At 42.8% G+C, this 24,223-nt stretch overlaps 1 protein-coding gene across 4 annotated transcripts in view; it reads left to right on the forward strand.

Annotated features, from left to right (window-relative positions):
- The window catches only part of SRGAP2 (SLIT-ROBO Rho GTPase activating protein 2), a 108,852-nt gene that overhangs the window by 64,244 nt on the left and 20,385 nt on the right, over positions 1 to 24,223 (forward strand). For 3 of the 4 annotated variants that reach the window (XM_075443236.1, XM_075443239.1, XM_075443238.1), the window contains 10 exons: positions 333 to 548; positions 1,443 to 1,571; positions 6,281 to 6,505; positions 8,198 to 8,299; positions 9,169 to 9,366; positions 14,013 to 14,097; positions 16,861 to 16,888; positions 18,801 to 18,831; positions 20,861 to 20,921; positions 22,880 to 22,957. In XM_075443236.1, coding sequence (XP_075299351.1) covers positions 333 to 548; positions 1,443 to 1,571; positions 6,281 to 6,505; positions 8,198 to 8,299; positions 9,169 to 9,366; positions 14,013 to 14,097; positions 16,861 to 16,888; positions 18,801 to 18,831; positions 20,861 to 20,921; positions 22,880 to 22,957 — 1,153 coding nt within the window. The remainder of the gene's footprint in view (positions 1 to 332; positions 549 to 1,442; positions 1,572 to 6,280; positions 6,506 to 8,197; positions 8,300 to 9,168; positions 9,367 to 14,012; positions 14,098 to 16,860; positions 16,889 to 18,800; positions 18,832 to 20,860; positions 20,922 to 22,879; positions 22,958 to 24,223) is intronic. The other variant, XM_075443237.1, reaches the window with a different exon arrangement.

Consider the following 24,223-nt stretch of genomic DNA (forward strand, 5'->3'; position numbering starts at 1 on the left):
GTTAGTGTGATATCCTGTATTCAATAGAAACAGGATGGACAGCTGTTATGAAATAGTTATGTTAAAGAACCTTACAGTTTTGGGCAGTGCATTGGCCAAATATTAAAAAAAAAAAAAAAAAGTGTCGCAGCAGGTGACTTCTTTCCTAGGATTTTTTCCTTCCTCCTGGCCTGTGAGCTTCCAGATCCAGGTATTATGTTCTCCCTAAGACTTGGTCGTGAAGGTAAAGTAAGGCAAAACATTTGTGTGCTTAGTTTGTTGGTTAGGTAAACTCATTTCTTCAGCACATCAAACTGTGGTGCTCTCTGACTCTTGTGTATCATTTTCTGCAGGTTATGAAAACCTACCATATGTACAACGCTGACAGCATTAGTGCTCAGAGCAAGCTGAAAGAGGCGGAGAAGCAGGAAGAAAAGCAGATTGGGAAGTCAGTGAAACAAGAGGACAAGCAGACGCCACGCTCCCCTGACTCAACTTCCAACGTCAAGTTTGAAGAAAAACATGTTCGACGAAGCTCTGTCAAAAAAATTGAGAAAATGAAGGAGAAGGTACTTCCACAGCATTGCTACTGCTTGTGTAGAGTGCTTGAGGAGGAGCCCGGTGCAGTAGCTGAGCATGGGAGCTACTGAGTTCCCTCATTTGTGAACATTCAAATACAAGTCTCAGTTTTTGTACAAGTTTTAAACCTTCAGATTTAGGAGAGTCAAAAGCTAGCACCAGTTTTCTTTTAGGACAATCACATACGCGTTTTGTATTATCCCAGGTTATACAGGTATGGTATAGAAAGCTAAAATGTGGTTAGAGTGTGAAAGTAACTACTACCTTCTTGGAAGTCCTGGTTAATATATTTTTCTCTGGTATGGAGTACAAGATTTTTGTTTTCCATTTCGTGCCAGCTTAGGATCTGGCCGGCGCTACAGGGAGACATGCAATCCCAAACTGGCTTCATAGGCAGAACCAGTTGCCTTAGCCATCAGTCAGTTAAGTAGTTCAGCACTAAGATTCAAGCCAATAGAAGATGAAGAGTTATTTTTTGATTGATTGATGCTCTGAAAGTACCAAGTTTAGGCCTAATTTCTGCTGGAAGAGGTGAAGTGCCTGTGGCAGCCCTCAGACTACTTATGGGCTGCTAGCAGCCACTCTGGCAGTGCTGGAGCTGGGCCATAACCTCATAAACCCACCTTGTTCCATTACTACTTCCTTAATCTGTTCTCAGAGAAGACTCTTAAGTGCAAAGCTGTCTAGTATAGTAATGCTGAAAAACACCTAAATAATTCATCTAAATTCTAGGTCTTTGAGTCTTTATAAAACTGGAATCCCAATGAACAAAAACTGTGCAAGCAGGGTAAGGTTTGTTCAGTGTACTGTGGTGTTACTAAGACTGCTACTACTCCTGCTGCACCTCGTCTTAAAATATATTCTGGTTTTGGTTTATCTTTCAGCGCCAAGCAAAGTACACAGAAAATAGACTGAAGGCTATTAAGGCAAGAAACGAGTATCTGCTAGCTCTGGAAGCCACCAATGCATCTGTATTCAAGTATTACATTCATGACCTGTCTGATCTCATTGATGTAAGTGCTGCTGCTCGGGTGCCTGCAATGAATATCATTGCCATTAACCCTCACGTGTGCCTCTCGTGCTTCAGCATCTTATATACCTGGTAACCTCTGTACAGCTGTGGAATCTGATCTTGGATGGGCAGCTTAGAGAGTAACAACAGAAGCGAAAATCAGTCGTTAAGCTGTTAAGTGAGCTTTTCTTTGATGGCTTACTGGGAGTCTGTTGCACAGATAAAAGCTTGCGCGAGAAACCTGGCAATGAAACATGTAGAAGGAGGAGTGGCTTAGTTAAGATGAAACTCAGCTTCAGTATCACACTGTCGCTTGACATTTTCTATTTACTATTTTAAGCAAGCCCTCAAGATCATAACTCAGAAGCACATTGGAAAAAAGAGGAATGTTATCTGTAAAACAGTATACCAGTTGGTAAAAGAAATGAGGGCAGAAGCATTTTCTAAAGCTGCTTTTAACTTATTTTGAATAATTCCATATATTTCAAGGTTAGTGCTTTCTCTAGCATATCTCACAAGAGGGATGAACCTCCTTGCCTTTTCGACTTTCCATTCTCTCATATCCAAACCCACCATCTGCAGCAACTTGATGCATTTCTTCTGTCATTGGGACTGCAGAGCACTTTCAGTCCAGTTCTGAAAGGGGTCAGAGGAGTGTTGGTAATTATGGGAGTTCCACTGCTTGCCACTCTACAGTCTTTCTGTCTATGCAAAGAAACGAAGAAATAAACTAGCTGTAGAAACCAGTCTCCCACTTTCCTTAGAGTGCTCTCGGCAGAAATTGGGTAATGGAGCAGAGGGTGGGGGCACCTTGGTCCCCAGGTGCCTGCAAGCCCTGTGCTCTGCAGTTGAATGATGCTTGCAGTGTTCAGGAGGCATCAGTTCTGCTTTTAGTAAAATGCACATCAGAAAAACCCAAATCTCTCCTCTTTGAAAACTCAGAAAAGCCAGCTAGGAATCCCAAGATGTGTCACAAATACGTAACTACCCGCTTCAGCCTGCAGGACTGGAGTACCAGTGCACTGAAAGCACTGTGCTGGGTCGCTGACTGTTGCTTGGTGTCATTCTGCCTGCCAAGGACAGCCTGCTGCTGTCACTGTTAGAAACACTCAGCTGCAAAGCCTGAAGGGAACTGTCTTTGTAGGAGAGGGGGAGTAATGAACAGAGGTCTCTCTAGACACAGGCAATAAAGAGCACTCAGATCACTATTAATTAGTCAGCTATTATAATACCTAACAGTGTATTTAATAAATTTTATTCAGCTGATCATAAAATCACGTGAAGTGCACTTCTGCCAGGTATTTATTTAAACCTGTCCTTTGGAGGTCGGGATTGTTAGTGCTAGATGGGTTTGAAAAGTACTGTTATTTCAAGATGTCACATTTTGCAAAATTGCTGTACTGGAGAGAGCCATGTTTCATTTATACTTGCTGCCTGTTGAGGAGACCTTTTCTGGTTAACATTACTCCACTTGAGTTGTGCCATCTTGGTTTTTTAATGAATGATAACTTTCTGTATATTTTTATATTGAAAAAGACAAGATAGGGATTCATTTCACTGACATCAGCGTAACTGAATTGTTTTAATTTTTCCTTTTAAAATCCGATCTATAAGTCCTCCCCCAAATACTGCACATGTGCTTGGTTCAGTTGTCTGCTAACAGACTGTCCTTAGTACGTTTTCATGAGTCCGACAAGTAAAGAATCCATTTGGATTTCACAAACCCATGACAATTTTTAAGCACAGACCTGAGATCTTTGAAGTAGTACTTGGACAAATATAGGTTATGCAGCTTTGAAGGAGGTGCGTCTCTCACTGGATAGTCTCAGCTGGCTCTGGGCCATGGCAGGCAGTGGTGCAAGACAAGAAGCCAAGCTTCTGCAGTACATGGATTTGTCACTGTTCCTAGAGAGGAGCTCTGGGTGAGTCCATGCCCATGTTAACCCTTGTGTTCCTTGAAGCATTCAGTTTAACCCTATGCTGAAGTTCTCATAAGCTTTGGAAGAAAAGTATTATCTGCTCTGTGTTCAGAAGGCATGGAAAAATGTGGGACTTGCCTGGGAGCACAGGAGATGGAATTCAGTTATTTCATTGTTAAGACACAGGGAATACAGATTTACTAATGCCTTTGATCTGAATGATTGAAAATTACCAACTATAACCAAGTGATGGTTATCTGAAGGGTCTGACTTAAATAAAAATGTGCTTTTTAAGCCAGGTCCTAATTATTTTCCTCAATCTAATAATTTAATGATACTGAATTTTGAAATACAATATAAAAGCAATCTTCAAAGTTACATACAAGTAGATTGTGTTAGGCCAAATGGCATTAAACTTGTCATATTTATACAACATACTGTGTTCCCCCTCCAGTGTGCGTGGAAGGATAACAGTGAGTTAATTCTTCTTTGTGAGTTAAGAGCAATAAATTGTTCTTGACACAATCCAGTAGTTTTGAATTTCCTCACTTTGGGGACTGAGGAAGCTCTTTGATGCTAATGAAATATCACAGTAATGGGGACGTTGGTATTAACTCATATTTATGAAAGGGTCTCTAGGACAGAATTTAAAAAAAGAGAAAAGCTCATGTGTATGTGTGAGTCATAAAGCTTACTTTGCTCTTCTAGGAATAGGTAAACTATTGCTGTTTACTGCAAGATCTCATACTTTCCTTTCCAAATGTAAATTGCATTTTAAAACAGAGGGCTCCTCCTCCTTATATCTTCTGTTTTGGGCCTGTTTGAAAATTGCTGATTGGCAAGGGGTTAATCAGCTGTCATGCTGGGAAGTGAATTTGAATGAGTTATCATTAAATTCTTATAAAAAATTGATTTCCTTGGAGAACGATTCCATCAAACATTTATATAACCCAGAAAAGGGATGGCAAGTCTGATACATTTATAAATAGGGTACACTGGACTCTTAAAAATGTTAAAGTGGGGGAGTGGGCTGAAAAACGTTTTCTGTCACTGGCTTCAATAACATAAAGCTAAAAAACTTTGCTGTCTTAATGTAGTCCTGCTGCTCAGCGGGGCGGGGTGTAAAATACAAAGTCCTGTTTGACTTCCCAGTCCCACCAGTGAACTCCCCTTGTGCAGGAGAGCCGCTTGCCCTCGGGATGGGATGTGTGCCGGAGGAGGGCGAGGGCAGGGAAGGGCGAGCTGGGCTCCCCGGGTGGGTGTGCCAGCGTCTGGCCCGAGGTTGGAGGCGAAACAGAGCGGCTGCTCGTGTTAGATCTGAGCTGATCCTAATCCCGGCTGGGCTGTTGGGCCAACTCGGACTGGCTTTCCCCAAATACTACAGGGATGGCACTGTCATGTGCACACCAAAGAGCAGTAGCTGGGAGTAGCTGGTGATCCAAGACTGCCTCCACACGTGCAAATTCTCAATCAAGTGTCTTTTGTTTTTTTGGCTGGTTTTTGTTCTTTCTGATTGAATGTAATGTCCTTTAATTCTCTGCCTCCAGCCTAACCAGCAACTGCAGCTCTTTTTACAAGACTCCACACCTGCCACAGCTTGTTGGCACAGGAGGCAGGCATCTAGCAGCACTTGGTGACGGAAATTCTGTGAAAGCAGGGAATGGTCCAGTAGTCGTTCGCTCTTCTCTCTCCCCCCACCCCTTCTTCCCCCTCCCCCCCTCTTTTTTTTTCTGCGTTTGCACACAATGACAGTGATGAGACCTAAATGATGAGTGAGGAGGAGATTTCATGTGAATTTTGCTTACAGAGCAGCACAGCAATCAAGCAGATGGTCTCTTTCTTTCTTTTTGGATGGTCTCCTAGAGTATGTAATCTTGCTTGTAATTCCAAGAAGGTGGGCTCCTTGCTTGCTGGCTTTATTAGATGTCTGAAAAATCCAGGCTGTTTCTGATCAGCTAATGAAAAGCGCCTTTCTCCCTTCTGAAACATGAAGACTTGGCTGCGCAGCCATGGTGGAGATGAAGCTGCTTGATTGTCTTCCAGTGACATCATCCTGGTGTCAGTAATAGCCAGGAAATTCTTGACCACGGCCACTTTCTGCTTGAAAATTTTTGCTCTTCTGTTTCACCCCAGCAATGAAGTCATCCCAACTGATCGCTGCTTGCTTTTTGGATGACTCTGTTCTTTGTGCTGTGGCGTACAGGTCATGTTCTTGCTTCCTGAAATACACTGAGTTAAGCAGTTTTGTGTATCTTGGGTGTGGAATTATTTAGATGCAGATTAACCTTTGCAGATGATCCAAATCCTGTGCCTTGTGTCTCCACATAGTACTTTAGTGCCTTGTTTTCCTCTTACTTTGAATAATTTTATTTAAGGATTTCAGAGTGTGTTCAGTGGGAATCGGTGCCCCTAAAAGTAAGGTTAGAATTTAAAGAAATACATTGCTGTACTATTGAACATGCCCACTTCTGGGGTACTTTAACAGTGTGAAATGAAGTGTCTAGTAGTCTGGGAGAACTCCGCAGACTGTTGTAATAGTTTAAGCTGTCCTTCTCTTGGCAGCTACTTAGAACATGCTGATGAAATTTGTGTGGGATTATAATCTGAGAGTTCTGTTTAAGGCCAATGCTGAGGACCCCTAGTCAAGATGTGGGGCTGCTCTGGTACCCAGAAGGTGATAAAATATCCATGACTTGTTACCCATTTGTATGACTTCTAGCTTCGGAAACATTTTAATTTCTATTCTAGAATTTCTTTGCTTATTCATATAGAATTGTGTGTGTTTTTCCAGCAGTGTTGTGACCTGGGATACCACGCTAGCCTCAACAGAGCGCTCAGGACATTCTTGTCTGCTGAGCTAAACCTGGAGCAGTCGAAGCATGAGGGTCTGGATGCCATTGAAAACGCCGTTGAGAACCTGGATGCCAACAGTGATAAGCAGCGCCTGATGGAGATGTACAACAATGTCTTCTGTCCGCCCATGAAGTTCGAGTTTCAGCCGCATATGGGTGATATGGTCAGTTTGTATTCCTCCTCCAGCTCTAGCTCCGTAAACACGTGCAGCTTCGCCTGTGTCCTTCCCTCGTCTTTGACAGATAGACCACGAAAAGGCCACCTGTTTGGCTCTATTTTTGGGAGGTAGAGAGGAGCCTGAGAAAAGGGAGCCGATGTAAAGATTAAGCAGAGGCTCATGGCACGGAGGTCTGAATATGTCTGACTCACTTTTTCACTGTCAAAGCTACTGCAGATGAAAGTGCTTGATTAGGTACAATACTAAATGTAGATAGGAAGCACTATTTTAACCTCTTCTTCAACCCACAAGTTAACCCCTGCACCCTGAGACAGACTCTGAAGTTAGAGATTTGAAGGGGCAACGAGGTAAGAAACTGAAGTGCTTTTTTGGGGGGCATTTGAGTGTGTAATCACATGCACGAATGGTTTATAGTGGTGCTTGATGCATCTTCATTGTGAGACAAGGCAGTCACAGGGCTTTCATTTTTTGGCAATGAAAGTGTGTCTCTCTAGGTTTATCAAGATGTAGTTTCTCATCTGGGAACTGTTTAAAGTCACACAAGCTGAAACCGGTTCAGAAATCTAAATGGGAGCACATGTACACTGTACTAATTTAGGTCAATTTGTTGGATTTCTAGATTATCCTCCTAAATGTTGAGGAAAAACTGTAAGGATGGGCTTTTGCAGTCAGCCTCTTCTTACAGTTGCTGCTTAAGGCTTTTCTTTGTCTTTTCTCTCTTAAGTGAAACCCTCACACTGCAAATAACCTTCCTCATTTTTTCTGCGCTTTGGTAGTAAGGCCGTGGGGAGAAAAAGAGCTACCTGCAGACTGTCAGTTAACAGCTCACATTCACTGCATCATTTGTCTTCGTTCTTCTCAAGGCTGAAGGGATGTTAATAAATGCAGACTGATAGTCTTGTTGCAATGGTCCTGCATACACCAGATTGAACATATGATGGTATATGTGCACCTGTGTGATAAAACTCCAATTTCTGTCTTTAAACAATAGCCTTATGCAATGAGGTCAACATTTTTGTTTAAAACAAACAAACAAACAACAAAAAAACCCAAAACAAACCAAAAAGGAAAAGCTGCCTCATGCTGTAAAATAAAACTAATTCTTAACAGTACAGGGAAGCCCACTGTTCTGGCATATTTGGCAGGTCCCTAACCTGTTCTTTTGGTTTTTCTTTCGCCTTCACTGCATTCATTAAATGGTGAATCGTGCCTGTTGCTGTAGTGTACAGGTGGTTCAGCCAAGCAAGCTCAGCCACGCAAACCCCTGCACCAGGATGCCTGGCTGATACGTTGAACCAAATTCTTCTCGATGTGCTGACAAGCACGCTCGCTTCTTGAGGTCTTAGGGTGTGGTTTAGCCTAACACCTGTGACAGAGGACCATCAGACTTTCAAAAACTCATGACAAGCTTACATTACTGGAAGTAGCTGATTTTTTCAGTAGTTCTTTGATGTTCATGTTCACTTTCTTGCTTGCTTTTCTCAGCACAGTCGGGAAAGGAACTGCAGTTTGGTAGAACACAGACCTTTTCCACTGGTAGAAATCCAGGGCTACAAAGATTTAAAACTAAGCACTTTGGAGGATGTTTATATAAATACAACGAACTATTTGCCATGTTCTTGGTTATCTGGGGTTTTTTTTCCTAGCCCTCTGCAAACGATGCTGTTTCTGTTCCAGGAGTCTCAGCTGTGTGCCCAACAGCCGGTCCAGAGTGAGTTAGTGCAGAGGTGCCAGCAACTGCAGTCCAGATTATCTACGCTGAAGATTGAAAATGAAGAGGTGAGCTAAACAACCGAAAGCAACAACCCGTTTACTACTTCCAGTGGGGAGTGGGGACTAATTAAGGAAGAATCTAGTTTCTGTGGTCCTCTTCTATGAAGACTTGTGATGAAATTCAAGAATGAGATAACTGAGGCCAGCAGGATATTAGCGTGTGAATTCACATGAAAACTGGGTGCCTGGAGAGCATCCTTTAAAATACCCACACATATCTCTTTTCCCATCCTTAAGTTGATAGGACTGGCTATGTTGCAGAAATTGTATTTGAATAGCAAATAGAAAAAGGGGAATTTAATGTTTTGAATTGAAGACAGTGAATTTGCGTAATTTATGGTAAGAGCTATTTTTTGTTTAATTGGTCATCTGAGATGAAAAGACTAGATCAATACCATTTGTTTGGGACCGGGTCAAAATACCTAACCTGCACCTCTGTGTTCAAGCATTTTTAATCCTCTTTGGGCAAAATTTGCAACTCCTTTACATCTAGTGAGTTGATTTTGGCCTGCAGTAAAAATGTACAGTGCCACAAAGTCCTGTTTTTAATACCTAATGTTTGATGCCCAGTAGATGTAGTTACAGCAGACTATTTAAGATTGTTGTTCCAGCACTCTTTGCTTTGAGGTTATATTTCCTTACATCTCCTCCTCATCCCAGCCTGTAAGATTACAGCATTACAGGCGTTCTCCTACTTCTGGCAGGTTCTGTGCGCTGCCAGCCCTTTGTTTATATGGACTGTGCTGGCAATGAACAGAGGGTGTGAAACCAGTGATATCTGTTAATTAGGAAAATGCTCCAGGATACTTACTACCTCTGTTTTTCACTTGCAACATACTGTCTTCGTTTTTTAAGTACTCTTTCTTGCTGGACAGGTTAAGAAGACTATGGAAGCTACACTCCAGACAATCCAGGATATAGTCACGATAGAGGACTTTGATGTCTCTGACTGCTTTCAGTACAGCAACTCTATGGAGTCTGTTAAATCCACTGTCTCAGAAACGTTCATGAGCAAACCGAGCATTGCCAAGAGACGGGCCAACCAGCAGGAGACGGAGCAGTTCTATTTCACAGTAAGGAGTTAATTTTCAGTATGAGCACATAGAATGTATTTAGAATTACAGTCACAAGAAAGTGCAAAATGATGCCATCATCTTACAAAAATGCTTCTGTAATTGATTTTGGACAAGCAGAGTAAGCATATTAGGTTTTAAAAATGGATGCTTTGAATTCTTTACTAACATATTGAATACCTTTGTTGATGCAAACTTTGTGGCTAAATTGTGTAAAATTTGATTTCTTCTGCATCTAAAAAGGAATTGTCTGAGAAAACTTAATAGCTTGTAAATATCAATTTTCAAACATAATACAAACTAAAAGAATGTTTAGCTCTTCCATTTTTTGTTATTATTGTCTTACAGTTTCAGCTCACATAAGCTTTTAATTGAGTCAGTGCATTTTTACAAGATGCTAAGAGCTTTTTATATTGAATTTCATACCAGACTGTATGTTTTTTCCTGAATGAGATATATGTTAAACTGTTGCATTCGTTTCCATTTTAAAAATATTTCAAAATAGCAGATGAAGATCATATCTCTTATACTGGTTACTTTGTCATTCCTTTGTGCATCTTTTGCTATACTTAATGCCCTTTACGTTCCTCTTCCAAGAGTCGTGTTGCTTATTAAAAGTCTGAAGTTTCTGTGCAAATTCCTCTAGCTGGCAGGATGGCTTCTGCCAGGTCTTGCCTTACAAAAATTGAAGCCTTTGTAGAAGGTGAGACTGGCTATTGAGAAAAGTGGCTGGAGAAACTGATGTGATTAAGAAGGGATTGACCACTCTGCCCAGGGTGAAGAAACCAGGAAAATGATTTTTGATTAAACTCTTAAGTGCTTGCTGTCTAGAGAGAGACTATTGTAAGTTCAGATAGGAGACCGCACCCCGGACTGTATCTGGGTGCGGTATTTTTCCGTGCCATGGTGGTGTTATCCTGCTGCAGAGCAGTGAGGTCGCAGCAGGAGTGCGGAGCCGTCCCCGTGAGCAGAGGTGCAATCTGTCCCGTCCTGCGCCATGTGGGTGAAATAACTATCAACAGAGCGAAGCTGTTCATGGAGTCCCTCTTTAACCAGCCTGATCAGGTGCTGGATTGATCTACTGTTGACCAGGCTGACAAAATACCCTTTAGAAGGATTTCAAGCTTTGAATCTGTAAAGAGCAGTTTTTTCAGTGTATGCAAAAATGCTGGGATAAGTATTAATGAGGCTGAGGGGAGAGCTCTGTAGCAAGATGGGCGAGGCATTCTTTGTGCAGGGGGAAAGAACAGAGTGTAGTGCAGAATAAAGATTTCGATCCCCTCGTACCTGATGATGTGCTAAATGCGGAGCGATAGGAACTGAAAGAAAAACACTAGTTTGAAAGAATGTTCCGTATTACTGTGTAACTCGAGTTGGAAATGCCACGTGCTGCGTTGCTAGCTAGACAGCTCTTGGGTAAATACAGTGCACCAGGAGGATTTAATGGAAGGAGTACAACTGTAGCGTCTCTACACCGATAGAAGCTGCATTTCCACCAGAGGCATATCATTGCACACTGGTGCCGAGCTGGCTCTGTGGTTAGGGCTTTGAAGGAAGGTTTGTGTTCGGAATGGAAGCGTAAACTCCCCCCTGTCCGTGAAGAGCACAGGAATGGGGATTGACTTAGCCCTGAGCTAATGCAGGCAGCTAAAGCAAGGAAGCAGCGGTGACTTCAGGGCGCTCAAACATGGGGCTGTGTCCTGGGTGCCGGCATTGGGCATCGCCGCTGCCATGGCTGCGCGGCTGCCTCCTGAGCTGGCGGAATCGGAGCTAGCGAGGGTGTCCGTCAGCGCTGGGGTCGTCCTGCTCGTCGCCGTACGGCTGGCACTCTGCCCTACCTGAGCGGCAGAAAGGGGAATGACTGATTTGGTTCTTTTTACCTCTAAAACAAGGGATAATTTTAGTTCCTAGTTGAAAAGCGATTTTTTTCCTCTAGAAAGATTAAAACCTAGTACAATGCTCATTCTGTGAAGCGCTTTAGAAATGAATGTAAATTTGTTATTACCAAACCCTTAAGACATGGGTAAGCATTATAGAAAGCTCCCCTGCTAATCAGTCCTCCAGAAATGCCATGCTGGTTGTGTCAATGTGCCACTGTTCCCACGTTCAGCCGCTCGCAGGGGAGCGGGGATCTGATTCACTCGCTCCCTCAATCGAGTGCCTTGTTTGAATGCTTGGGGGGCGGAGGGAGGGAGGAAAACTGCTGAGCTTTCCAGATTGGAGACAGTTAAGGATGTGGGACAGTGACAGAAACTGTTTTTCTTTCTACACTCAAAAGCACAGAATCTCCTTTCCCCCAGGGCAGGCAGATATGGTCTAGTTTGCATTTCACTCCATTACGTATCCCGCCTGACAGCTGGTTCTCACTGGAAAAATACCACGATGAGTTTGGGCATGGAGAGGGTGTCAAAGTTGCATGGTTTGGGGGAGATGGTAGGTGCACAATGCACACCATCTCTGACTAACAACAGATCTTCACCTCTTAATTCTTTCAATGTGGAAATAACATGACTTGAGGATGTTTCTACTTGTGTCTGGTTGTACTCCGCCTCCAGCTGTGCTCTGCCAGAAGTGAAATCCTTAGGAGTTTTCCTGTAGTTCGATATTTTTTTGGACCATTTTTATTAAGCCAGAAGTCAAATGCTAGTGGATCTTTGTAATGCGCTGAAAAAAGCCTGAAGCCTTATTTTGAAATCAGTTATTTTTTCATAAGCGTACTGGTTAAAGGCAGGGTACAGAATGTTAGGCATGAGGAAATAGGAAGAACGCATGAAATACTTCACTGGATAGGAACCTTCTCTCTTTGTCCTTTCAGACAGTCCCTGGGACCCGTCTGCGGGCAGGCCATGCTCTTATGTCACCGCTGCGAGCTCCTCAAAGCCGGAGCATCTGCGAGTGCCAGCAGCAGCGGGCTTCTGCCCTGCCCCGCAGCCTGGCGCGGAACCGAGCCCCGTAGGCTGAGCTTAAATTTTACATCTGCTTCAAAGGGCAGCTTAATGCTCTTCCAAATCAAGTTGATCTGCTCATCTTTAAGCTGCTGTTTGAGCTATTTGGAGCTGAGCCTTTTAGCCCTTCTGTCTCTTTGCTTGATCGTGACTTCGAGATGGGGAGCTTGGCACCCCCCAGAACTGGATTTATCCTCAAATCCCCTCTTCGAATTCTCTGGTTATTTTTGCAGCTTATACTCGTCATGTTTTCTTCTGTCAAAATGGGATTCAAAAATTTAACTGATTGAGCAAAATACATCGTTGGGGCTTGGCAAACAGATTCTACAGGGAAATTCCAAAAAAATATGGTTAACTTTTTTTTTTTTTTTTTTGCCACAGTGATCACGCTTCCTGTTCTCTTCTAACACAGCAACAAAAAGTTGAAGTATTGGTGTAGGAAGCAGGAAATGCTGAGACTCTCCAAAGGGTCTTCATTCTTGTGAAATTTTTCTTCCAGTGTTGTCAACCACAGGGACGTTAATTAACTGCCAGAGTCTGGGTTTTAAGTCCCAGCTCAGCCTATTTTGTCGGTCGTGTCGGTACGCACTGCTGCTGGAGAGCCCGCAGCGGCGGCTTCGTTAGCTCCTGGGAGGATTCCCCCCACCCTCAGTACTGCTGCAGCAGATCTGTATGTACATACAGAATCCTGGTTCTTTACATCTTGTCCGCAGGCTGCCAGTGTTACGACCTGCATAGGACAAGCAGGGTCCAGGCACGCTCATTGCTAAAATGCTGTTTTTCACCTCAAGGAATTGCAATACCAGAGCAGAACTGGAAGATGATGAACAGAGTTGGGGAAAGCTGAAGAGAAGAACTGGAACACTTTGTTATTAAATGAGAATGCTTTCTTTGTGTTTATTTTGCTAGCTGGATTTTTAAGATATCTCATGATTCTAAAGAATGGCCTGTGATATTTGAAGAGCTATGTGCTATTTATTTTTGAGTGTAAACATGTCCTAATTATAATGTGGACAGCTACTGTACAGCGGAGTATTTTATGCGCTGCGGCATGGTGAAGATAAATAATGCTGTCCTGAGCTGCAACGTAAAAGATGAAAGAGCTGTAAAGAAAACTAGCATTTGCAGAGCTGTGAAAAATCAGAAAGAAGTGGGAAGAACGACTGCATGATTGTATAATATTTCACCAAGACAACAAATCTGAGCTTAAATAATATCTTTATTTGTTTTGTCTTGTGACCCCCCCTGCAACCCTGTGTATCATCCAGCGTGGAGGCAGACACACTATTTGACAAGTAAAGTGGGGTGAGAGAGGTTAAGTGAGAGAATAAGCACAGTAGCAGCCTTTTAGTTGGTTAAAACAGATTGCTCATTCAGTTGCCTGTGACGCGCGAGGGAAGCGCATTTCCATCTCACCCTGTCTGGAGAGGAGACGCATGACAGCTTCTCAGATGTCTTAAAAGATGGCAAGCATTCAGCTTGATTCCCCAGGGAAACAATAGAAATTGCGCTGCAGATACATTGGGACTGAGCTTCAGATGTGCCTGGATATGTAAACCAGGAGGACGTAGTTCATCCTTTGCACTGTAAATTTCGGTGTAATTCTGTACTTCAGCATTATGTTCCGAATCCAGTAACCTAAAGATGCGATCGGAGAGTTTAATTGTCAACTCATGATCTTGGTTTTTTCTGCCTTCACAGAAAATGAAGGAGTATCTGGAAGGCAGGAACCTGATAACGAAGCTGCAAGCCAAACACGACCTTCTTCAGAAGACCCTGGGAGAAAGTGAGTGTGGGACCTGCTGGTCGCTGCTGCTAGCCAGGCTGTTGCGCTCAATGAGTGTAACGGTCTTGGATTACCGATGCAAAGTGGACGTACTCATGTTTTATTAATTTATTTTTCCAATCTGCATGATGGAGAAGCCAAATGACCTACATGGCTGCTTGATTAATGGTGAACGAAAAATGCTTAATGAATCACTAATGTGCATCACTTATTTGTTGAAATGAAGCATATGCCCGCTTGTTCATCCTGTCCCCTCCCCATACACGCACATTCTGCTTCTCACTTAATACTCTGTATTGGGTAGACCTTGTGGTTTACAGCTTACTGATCAGTGGAGAAGTATTCCCTTGTCAGGCTGGTCAGAAGTGTCATTGGCATGCTAGTGTAGGGCCTTCTCACCTCTGTGGATTCAGTCCAGACCGAGCTAAGTTATGTGAGCATGGGCTTTTATTAGGAGAATAACAAACAAATTTCAGAGCATGTAAAGTATGTTGCCTATCCAGAGGGCATTAGTCAAGGGGCAGCAGCCAGAACTGAATATGCATTTGCTGCTAGTGTCAGAACAAAGGAAGATTTCTTTCCCTTCATGGTATGGGCAAATCCTGTTGGCCAAACACGCTTAAACTATGCATCCAAGTTTCCATAGAAACCTGCCTGCCTCGTATTTGCAGAGGAGAAGGTTTTAACAGTCTAAATGTCAGGTCGAAAAATGGCTCAACGCGTTCCTGGGTTTATATGCTGGAGCAGGGCTTGTGTTTGGATATGTAACTTAACTGGACTCCCCACAGTTTATGGTGTGCAAATCTGCTGAATGAAAACTTAAACAGCATGTGGTCTTTGAAGTGCTTTGCTTTCAGTTTAAAAATGCACTATAAAAATAAAATACTTATTGCTACAGTAATTAAGAGTTTCATGTTTATCAGACCCAAACCACCAGAAGGTAAGGAAAGGACGTTGCCATTGTTTTGAGCTTTATTGTTTAAAGTTGCTCGCCTCTTCAGCTGTCCTGTGGAAAGGGTGGATGAAGCCAAAGATCTGTGTCCTTAGGGTATTTTTCTTCTGCCTCTAAATATCTCCAAACGACACCCCTGCTGCCCCTGTGACTAATTGCATTGCGGGATCATAGCTGACCTCTGCATACCGAGACCTATTTCCTCTTAACCTGCCTGCCCCTTGAACCCAGCTCCAACTGTGGTGGAGGGAAAAGAAGAGGAAATTAAATGCAATTTCTGTATCGTCATGTAGATTTAAAGGCTGCTTCTGTTTTTTTGCAGTTGCTTTGCAATACCAGAGCTTTCTTAGTCACTCTGTGAAGGGACCCAGTGTGTGTCAGGGTGAGCTCCAGCAGCGTCTGGAAAAAAAAAAAAATCACTTCTGTCATCTGAGAGATCAAAAGGAGCTGAGAAAGGGAGGTGCATTTTGCCTCCAAAACCACATTAGCAGGTTAATGGTACAAACTGGGGACCATGCCTAGGCTTATCCATAAAATGTCACTTAATTGGGAAATGGGCAAATAAAATTACTTTCACGAGTCCCCAGAGCATGATTAGAAGCTTTACTGAAAAATGTGCGTACAGCTGCATGTCTTCAGTCCCTGGAAAATTGAGGGGTTGCTTACAATTTTTGTTCTTCTTTGCCCCATCCTCAGGTGACATTTAGTAGTCTTCTTGCAAATTACCTTAATCTAAAGATGACAAGTTCCAGTAATAAAAATAGCAGCAAGTCTTTCTAGCTACAAGTAATTATTTCCCTGCCTACTGTACACATTTGTCACCCTGATGTGGGAGCCCCCTGATGTTGCCACAGCCATGTAATTTATATATATGAATATTCTATGATGGAAATGGGACAGATGGCTGGAAATTCTGCTGCAGAATAACATTTTCATGTAAATTATGCACTGTTTTGGCTTTACGTGGGGAGAGGAAAGTGGCTATCGAGATGTGTTCAACTAATTGTCAGCCATCAGCAATTAGACATTCCCCTCGTTCATTCTTCCATCTCCCCAGGAGCAGGAAGACAACTGTAGGGAAGGTGGATTTTCAGCTATTGTAAATCAGTAGGGTTTTGCTGATGGTTATCTATTCCAGCAAAAGATCTGGCCCGTGCCGTTCCCAAAGGCACGTGCTAGTTTTTTGTCTCTCTTACTCCTTGTTGCGTGATTTTAAAATGATGCCTGCGTTAGCAGGAGTCGTTAGCTTGGCTGCTTCCTTGCAAACTCAGTGCAAGTTAACGGAATGTTGTTATAAATATGTTTGTGGAAAATATCATGAAACGTCTGTCTCCCAAAATAGCTTAATGCCAGCACGTTCAGTCTGTGGGCTAACAAATCCGTGAATGTTTTCGGTCTTACTGCATGGCTTTATAAAGTATAATCTCTCGCCCCATCAGTTCCCCTGGGAGGGGGAAGGGAGGGAGAGGTTGACAAGCCCAGGTTTTTGGCAGCAGACCTCAACAACTAGAATGCACAGGGACCTCATTTTCAGAAACAGTGCTTTCCAGAGGAAGAGTCCTCGGGCAGGCCGAGCTGTTTGCTGCGTCTCCTGGTCGGTGTGGCGGAGCTGTGCTGGTGGGGTGGGCTGCGGGGGTCCTCCCAGCAGCGCTCCGGCAGGAGCACAGCCCCTGCCCGGCTCCTCGGAGCTGCCCCCTCCCTTTCCGATGCTGTTCCTCCTCCACCTCCTTCCAAAACTGACTTTACAAAGCCACTGAAAGTATTTTCCCATTCCTTTCTCCTAATGCTGTGTTTCTTTGTTGTCTGAACAGGTCAAAGGACTGACTGCTCCCTTGCCAGGTAGGTGCAGCTCGGGGAATAATTTTTATAAGGAACATCTGATGCATATTGGACACTGCCATTCCAGAGCAGTTACCGGCCCAGGATATGTCTTTGATAGAAAAAGATGTTAATTTAGCTAATAAATAAGCAAATTCCTGCTAGTTAATATGGCTTAAAATACCATCATTATTACTATTACTACTTACACCACCTCTGTGCAAGGTGGTGGTGCAGCTTATACAGATGTCTAGTAACCTTTGAGCTGAGTAATGAGTATTCCTTGTGGTGCAGTGCCTGCTTATCCACCTCTCCTTGCTTGCGGCCGCCGCAGTCGTGACCGTACACCTGCTGGCAGGGCTGCCATTGCGACAGGCTGGGAAAGCAACTGGGGTTAAAAATAACCAAGGCCAGGGGGTCTAGCACTTTTTCTTGCCCCGGTGCATTTAATCTGGATCAGGAAGGGGATGGGCAGGTGCGAGAAACTGTTCAATTTGGGACTGTTGTCTGGTGGAATATTCTTCAAGCTAAGGTTTTGATAAATGCATTTCTATTTCTGAGAGAGAGATGCACCCGTGACTCCGCAGGGTTTATCCGTATGGCTGGTGTACGGGGCTGAGTAAAGTAAAGTGGAAAACTCTTTGTCCCGTTGGCACTTGCTGTGTCATGGAGCTGGATCGCAGCAGTGTAGAGGTCTTGGAGAATAAACTTTTCAGTTGTAATTAGGACCAATCACAGAACCATAACTAAGCTTCTCCTGATGGGGTTTGTATGAAACGTAACAAATCTCCATCTCCAAATTGATGGATTCAAGGGGCTCCGCTGGGCAGGAGGAGCTGGAGCAGGGGCTGTGCATCATCCTGCCTTGTTCACAAAAGGAAGGTGATTACTACTGATCGGGAGTCATTACTACTTTTCACATTCCTTACAGCAAAGCATAGCTGACAGGTCCTAATTAGAGCCTGACATCTGTAATAATAAAATATTATTCATCATGAAACAATTTTAAATATCAAAGAATCATTACTGCTAATAGTTTAAAATAGACCGTATTGTCTGTGACAGCCCGTGGAATCGGATTTCTCTTTTTTTCATTCAGTGTTTTTGATTTTTATAAAAGGAATTTCCCCTGAATTAACGGATTTTACAGTCTTTTTAAAAATCACAGTTCTAATCACCTTATTTATAATTCAGGAGCCATCTGCCCTAGCAGGGAATTGGTTTCAATGATACATTAGGGTCTCTACTATTGTCTCTCGTGCTTCATTTTTACAAGAAACTATAGGAATTTTAAACCTCAGTAATAAATTTTGAGGGGGAAATTCTGGCAAAGGAAGGCTGTGTTCCTGTTTTTCTACCATTAATATCTGGCAACATAAATAAATGAGGCCATCGTGGTTTATATTGAAAAGGCGTAGCCTAGCTGGTGTGTGCTGGTCTTTGAGGGGGTTTGTTTTATTTATTTATTTGAAGTCTTATCAGAAACCATAAGAAGGACTCCCCAACGGCCGCTGGTGACAGCGCGGCAGGACCCAGCGTGCTCCCGCCTGCTGCTCCCCTCGTAGAGAGGCTGTCTCGGAGAACAGCTATGTGCCGTTTCTAACACACTGCGTTGGGAACGAGGAGCCCTATCGAACAGATTGCTGTGTGGTTGGAGTTCAGGTGTCAAGGGTAATCTTCTGTCAAGGCAGTCGGCTCCCTTGTGTCTGTTTCAGGTTTCGTGATTTAAAGTCACTTAAAATCTTTATGAAGTTCCATAAATTGAATGAGACTAAGTCATTATGGTTGACTTGTATATCTGACACCTTCCCCCCTCCAAAATGCATGTGGTTTGGGATACCAACCGAAGGGGAGCAATGGTGGTAGAGGGTTATCTTGACTTTTCTGTTCTGTTTTTCCCTCCTGCACCGACGGGCGGTTCTGATCTCATCAGCGGCAGGCGCAGCTCCACCGTAAGGAAACAGGTAATAAACCTTTCTGTAAGTAACAAGACAGCGATAGGGGTGTGTGTGTGTGTAGAGGAGGAGAGGTGGAAAGCAGGGAAGTGTTTTTATCCTTCGCTCCTTCTCTTTTCAGTCTTGTTCCAGTGGCACTGGTGTGTGCTCGTTCAGTAGCTGAACTCAGTAAAACATGAATCCACAGCCTGGATTCATTTTCTTTGGCAAAAATTTAAAGTCGTTTTACTCTGTGTTTTGGCAGACCTGGAACTGAAAATGGCCAACAGGCGTGAGCTGTCTGGACAGCCGTGGTTCAGAGGTTTCATGCTGTCGGTTGCTTGTCCCCTTTCCCTTTGTTTTCACCCATATGCCCCTGTAAGGCTGCTGAACTGGGAACTGCTCGCCTGGTTGTGCTGCCCTGTAATAGAGACTTAGAACAGCGATGCTTTGTTTTCCTGGCTGTGGTGGGTAATCTGTTACTTTTTAGTACCTGATGAGCTAAAATATGTTTCTTTGAGATAGGGGAAAACCAAGGTGTTTCTTGTTGATACTGTAAAGGCAAAATTTGGCCTGGAATTTCATTTCACACAGTCTGTCTTGGGGTGTTGCTTTGTAGATCTTAGGATCGCTGTGTATCTGAAATTAAGTAAGAGAGCAGGTTTTTTCGGTGTGCAGTCAAAGCTTTTTCATTTTCTGAGCTGAATTGTTCCTGTATTTATGCTCTAAAAATGGTCCTTTCCTATGCTGAAAATGAAGTATTGTGCGTGTCTGGATTGCCATTTTCACAAGTAGTTTCTGAGGTGTCTCGGAAACATATTCTGACCTGAGTAAAGCTGACAGACTGGTCTCTGATTTAGAAACCTAAATTAAAAACTAATCTGTCTGCAAATACTGGATCCACAGCTCGCAGTAGCCTATGTGAAATCACTTCTGTGTGGTTTTAATGGGTTTTTTTTGATTGTGAGCTAATAGTTTAAAACATAACTGCTCTGAGAGTTGTAATCTCTGCTGGAGGCCCAGAATATGTGCTTCTCCGTGGGCTCCTCCTCTCAAACTCCCACAGAAGTCTGGGGGTTATAACGCTGTTTGGATTATTATTAATAAAGCATGTCCTCAGGGGCCAGCTGAGCAGCAGAATGGCTGCTGAAGTACTCTTAACTGGTTGGTGGTGTTCTGTACGGCATAGAGAAAACTAGTTCTAACTGGCTGTGCCTAATTAGTAGAGAGATTATTAATTGTCACTGTATGACCAAGTTCTATGACATTTCATTAAAAGAAGAAACCATTAATCCTGAACAAGTTGGGAAAATGGTTGAACTGGTTTTTTAACACATGCTTTTGAGCAGAGGACTGTCACCCTTCTGAGCCTGTTGAAGTGTGATACTGTAGCATCTGAACAAATGAGCATTTTAATATTAATTAGAGGAGCTGTTGCGGTGCAAGACTACTGCAGAAAAGGCTATATGTAAACAGAAACTTGGAAGTTTTAATCACATGGTAGCTTTAATCACTGGCATCTGACCCTAAGCCAACTGCAGCACTTCTGTTGCTTAGTTGCTGTTCCCCAAAATGGAAGGAATAACTGCCGAAACTCGCGTGTCTGAGGAGTCATCTGCGGTGCTGTGAAGCAGAGGCTGGGGAAGTGCTTGTTTCCATACTGAAAGTCTCAGTTAACCTTGTTTAAGCTGGAAACTGGGAATCTAGAAGGTTTTGCTGTGTTTGGACTGAAGACAGTGTTTTCCATGAGCAGTACCTTTATGGTGCTCCTGAGTGGATCATGACCGTAGGGTACTGATAAGCGATTTTAAATGTGTGTGACAAAACAGCAGGAGTTTGGTGCAGTCCTGACATTGCTTAATTTGAGGTGTTTGGTAATCAGTCCAGAAACTAAACACATCTGCAACTGCATGGAAGCAGAGTATGGCTGATGAGAGGATGAATTTGTGTTCCAGTCTTTTTTCTTTTTTTGTATCTTTTCTTTTTTTCTCCCCGCGTCCACATTTACCATCACTCTGCATTCTGACTGCTGCTCTTGTTTAAATCTCTCTTTGCGCAGGATTCCTCCCAAGCCATTCCCCTGGTCGTGGAGAGCTGCATACGATTCATTAGCAGGCACGGTGAGTTCATGGACGAAAGGTATCCTGTCATATTTCAATAGAATCAATAGTGACAGAGAAGCTTTCTGAAAAGCGTTCAGAGTAGCTCGGGACACCGTGCTTGTGCAGAGCAATCCTAGAGACTGCAGCGTAAAGAAACAATCACTGACTTTTGGCTGCATTGTTGGTATTGTGTGTGATCACTTTTCCAAGTAGTTATTGCAAATAACTGACCTTGCAGATCTTCTTCTTCCAAGAATATCCCTTTCTTTCTTGTAAAATAAGGTTTGCATCCTTGGATGCCACTCATGCCTCACCTCCACTCACCTTGCTTTGGGCCCTGAAATGTGGCCTTCACCAACAATAATCGTCCTTTTCCTGGAGGAGGAGGAGGGGTACTCAGAGTATTTGAATGTAGGAGGTCAAGTAGTGAATTAATTGCTGATTTATTGCCGCAATGAGATGATTTATACCTGTTTCGAAGGTTAAATTCACAGCCTTGAGTGCTGTAAAAGATTTTATGTGTTTATTGTAATTTGTTTTTGTTTTTAATCGATACCATTTGTTAGTAGCATATGAAACAGCTGTTAATTAACATATGTAGAAAGAGGTTGAATTTATCTTCATTAACCGAAACACAGAGCCAGACAGTAGGTCCCGTTTCATTTTCATTGTTTAATTACCATGTTAGAAACTATAATCTGGAGTCCCATTCTCATCATCACTTGAAAGAACCAAGTGCTGTAATCCTTCCTTAAGGCCATACTTGGACGTTTGCTGGAAAAATCACTGAAACCACATTGCAATGCGAAACTGGGGCCACGGGGAGGTTGTATTTTTTAGCCTCCTGGGTTAGCTTATGTCCCCAACAGAAAGATTCTTCCAACAGACTCAAATGATTTTTTGCTCTGAATGTCAGATTGTGGCATCACAGGTACAGTTTGTAATTAGAAGGAATGTGGTTTTATACAACAAATCCACTTTAGGTGGAAGAAATGATGAAACTGCCTGCCTGACGCAGTTACACTGCAGGACTGGATTTTGCTGGAGGTAGCCTGACATTTCTGAATGCTTTGCCACGTAGGTGTGGGATGAATGTCATTTTCATTCTTGCTTCTCTGCACTTGGAATTGTTTCTTTTCCCTGTTCGTAGCTGTGTGTCACAGCTACCAGGCACAGCCACGTAGCGCAAAGGCTTCGTTGCACTGTGGTAAGAACGGTCACAGAAATGGAGAGGAAGAGGCCACAGAAGCATTCAGGAGAGCTGATCGGTTTATAGCCATCATTATTAAATAAAGCAAAGACGTTGCAGCATTCCCTGTTTCAGAAGGTTTGCGGTTAAAAGGCTGGAATGAATGGGAGTTGATTTCTCGAGGTGAAGCATATACTTTGTTCGTTAGTTGATTTGTGACCATTGTTGCTCATCTTACACGTATCAACAAAATTGCTGTGATGGTAGTATATTGGAACATCTCACCTATCTGATAGTTGGTTTTAATGACATTGCTAACGCTTACTTTTTAGCAAGAATGTCTTAAAGACTGTCCTAAAACCCTAGACAGCAGGTCATGCTGGGGTAATTAAATGCTTCCGTTTCACTTGGCTAATTTGCTCTGGGCCTCCGCGGTATCGCTCTTGCAAAATAAGCTGCTTCATTGTGTAGTTGGCCATATTTTACTTAGCCATATTTACGACTTTCTCTGGGTTGTAAAATCCTTTGGGGATCCTTCAGAGTGAAAGATAACATGCATGGCTGTTATAATCCAGTTGTTCTGTCAGTTTATGAAGAAGGGTTAATATTTCTCTGTGGTGCTGAGTTCTGTTTTTACATATTCTGTATGTGCCTGGACATACAGGGAAAGACAGCTTCTAAAACAGCATACATTTGCCCATGTTACTTACCTTTCCTTTATCATATATGCTGAAGCTGATGGAGGTGCCAGCTTATTTTATTGTTATCAACATCTCTTATCTTACAGGTTTGCAGCATGAGGGGATATTCAGAGTGTCTGGGTCACAAGTTGAAGTAAATGACATAAAAAATGCATTCGAGAGAGGTAAGGAGGATCTCAGAAATTATTGCCAAATGTATTAATTTGTTTAAATGTTTTGAATGTGACTTGCTGTATGTTCCTTTGATTTCTGTGGTTCCAAAGTGAGTCTAGCCCAAACACTTTTCCAGTGGTCCTTAACCTTGAATACTCAGTTGTTTAGCATCATGCTTTATATCTTGTAGAGTGTCTGTATAATAAATATTCTGAATTCAATCTTCTCTCATGTCTGATAGTTTATTGATTATTTTCAACACTAAAGGATATAGAGAATTTCCTTACTGGGTGTGACTGCATTTTCCTGCCCTCTCCTCCCAGCTCATTGTGAACAGGCTGGCTGCTAGAGGATGAAATTCTGTGTTTTCCGTGTTCTTGAGGCACAGCTTGGCTACATTTGCTCTAAGTATCAGCAAGTGAGAGAGTAGATTTCAAGACGCTGTTAACTTGACATAGCTTTTAATAGATTTGATTTTCTGTGTGAAGAACCATTCCATACAAAGGCAACGAACGGCTGGGAGCCTCCTGACTCATCAGCTTCTGGCTGGGCTGCTCTCCCTAGCAGAGCAGGTTCAGAAGAGCTTGCTCTTCAGGCAGGCCTGGCAGCCCGTCTCCCCAGCCTTGCGTGGGTCACTGGAAACATCAGCGCTCGTGTTGATTCCCTGAGTCCATCACTCTGTAAGAATACAGTTAGTGTGTCTCTGTGCTTGCTGTTGGAAGAGACGAGCAGTAATTAATTAGGCATAGCAAGTTTATTTTGCTTTTGGGAAGTGAGGAGCTTCATGGACAACATGTGTGAAATGTGGCATCTAATTTTCTAATTTCTCCTGTCTTCACCTCCATCTACCTGAGAAATCCTCAGGAATAGAGGAAGCAGAAATGTGTATCACAGGCTGCAGGTATAGACTTGATATCGGAATCAAAGACCTCTTTTTTTAAATAAAGGAAATACCAGTGATCTTGGGGAAAACAGCCAACTGTTCCAGCAAGGACATGCAGAAATAAAAAGATGATTTTTCTTTTTTCTTTTTTTTTTTTTTTTTTTGCTTCATCTCACTTGTCTCTGTAAAGCATATGATATACAGAACTGACAAAGTTAACAATAATGTCTCTACAGTTTATTACTTCATCCAGAACCCTTGGTGGCAGTTAATATCAAGGAGAATGCTCTGGTTTGTAGTGGCCCATTTATTATCCTGTGTGTTATTAAGATAATAGGCAAGCTTTGGTAATTTCAGTCACATAATGGATATATATAGCTTCAATTTGAGGATT

The sequence above is a fragment of the Opisthocomus hoazin genome, chromosome 25 (assembly GCF_030867145.1).
Source record: "Opisthocomus hoazin isolate bOpiHoa1 chromosome 25, bOpiHoa1.hap1, whole genome shotgun sequence".
NCBI lineage: Eukaryota > Metazoa > Chordata > Aves > Opisthocomiformes > Opisthocomidae > Opisthocomus > Opisthocomus hoazin.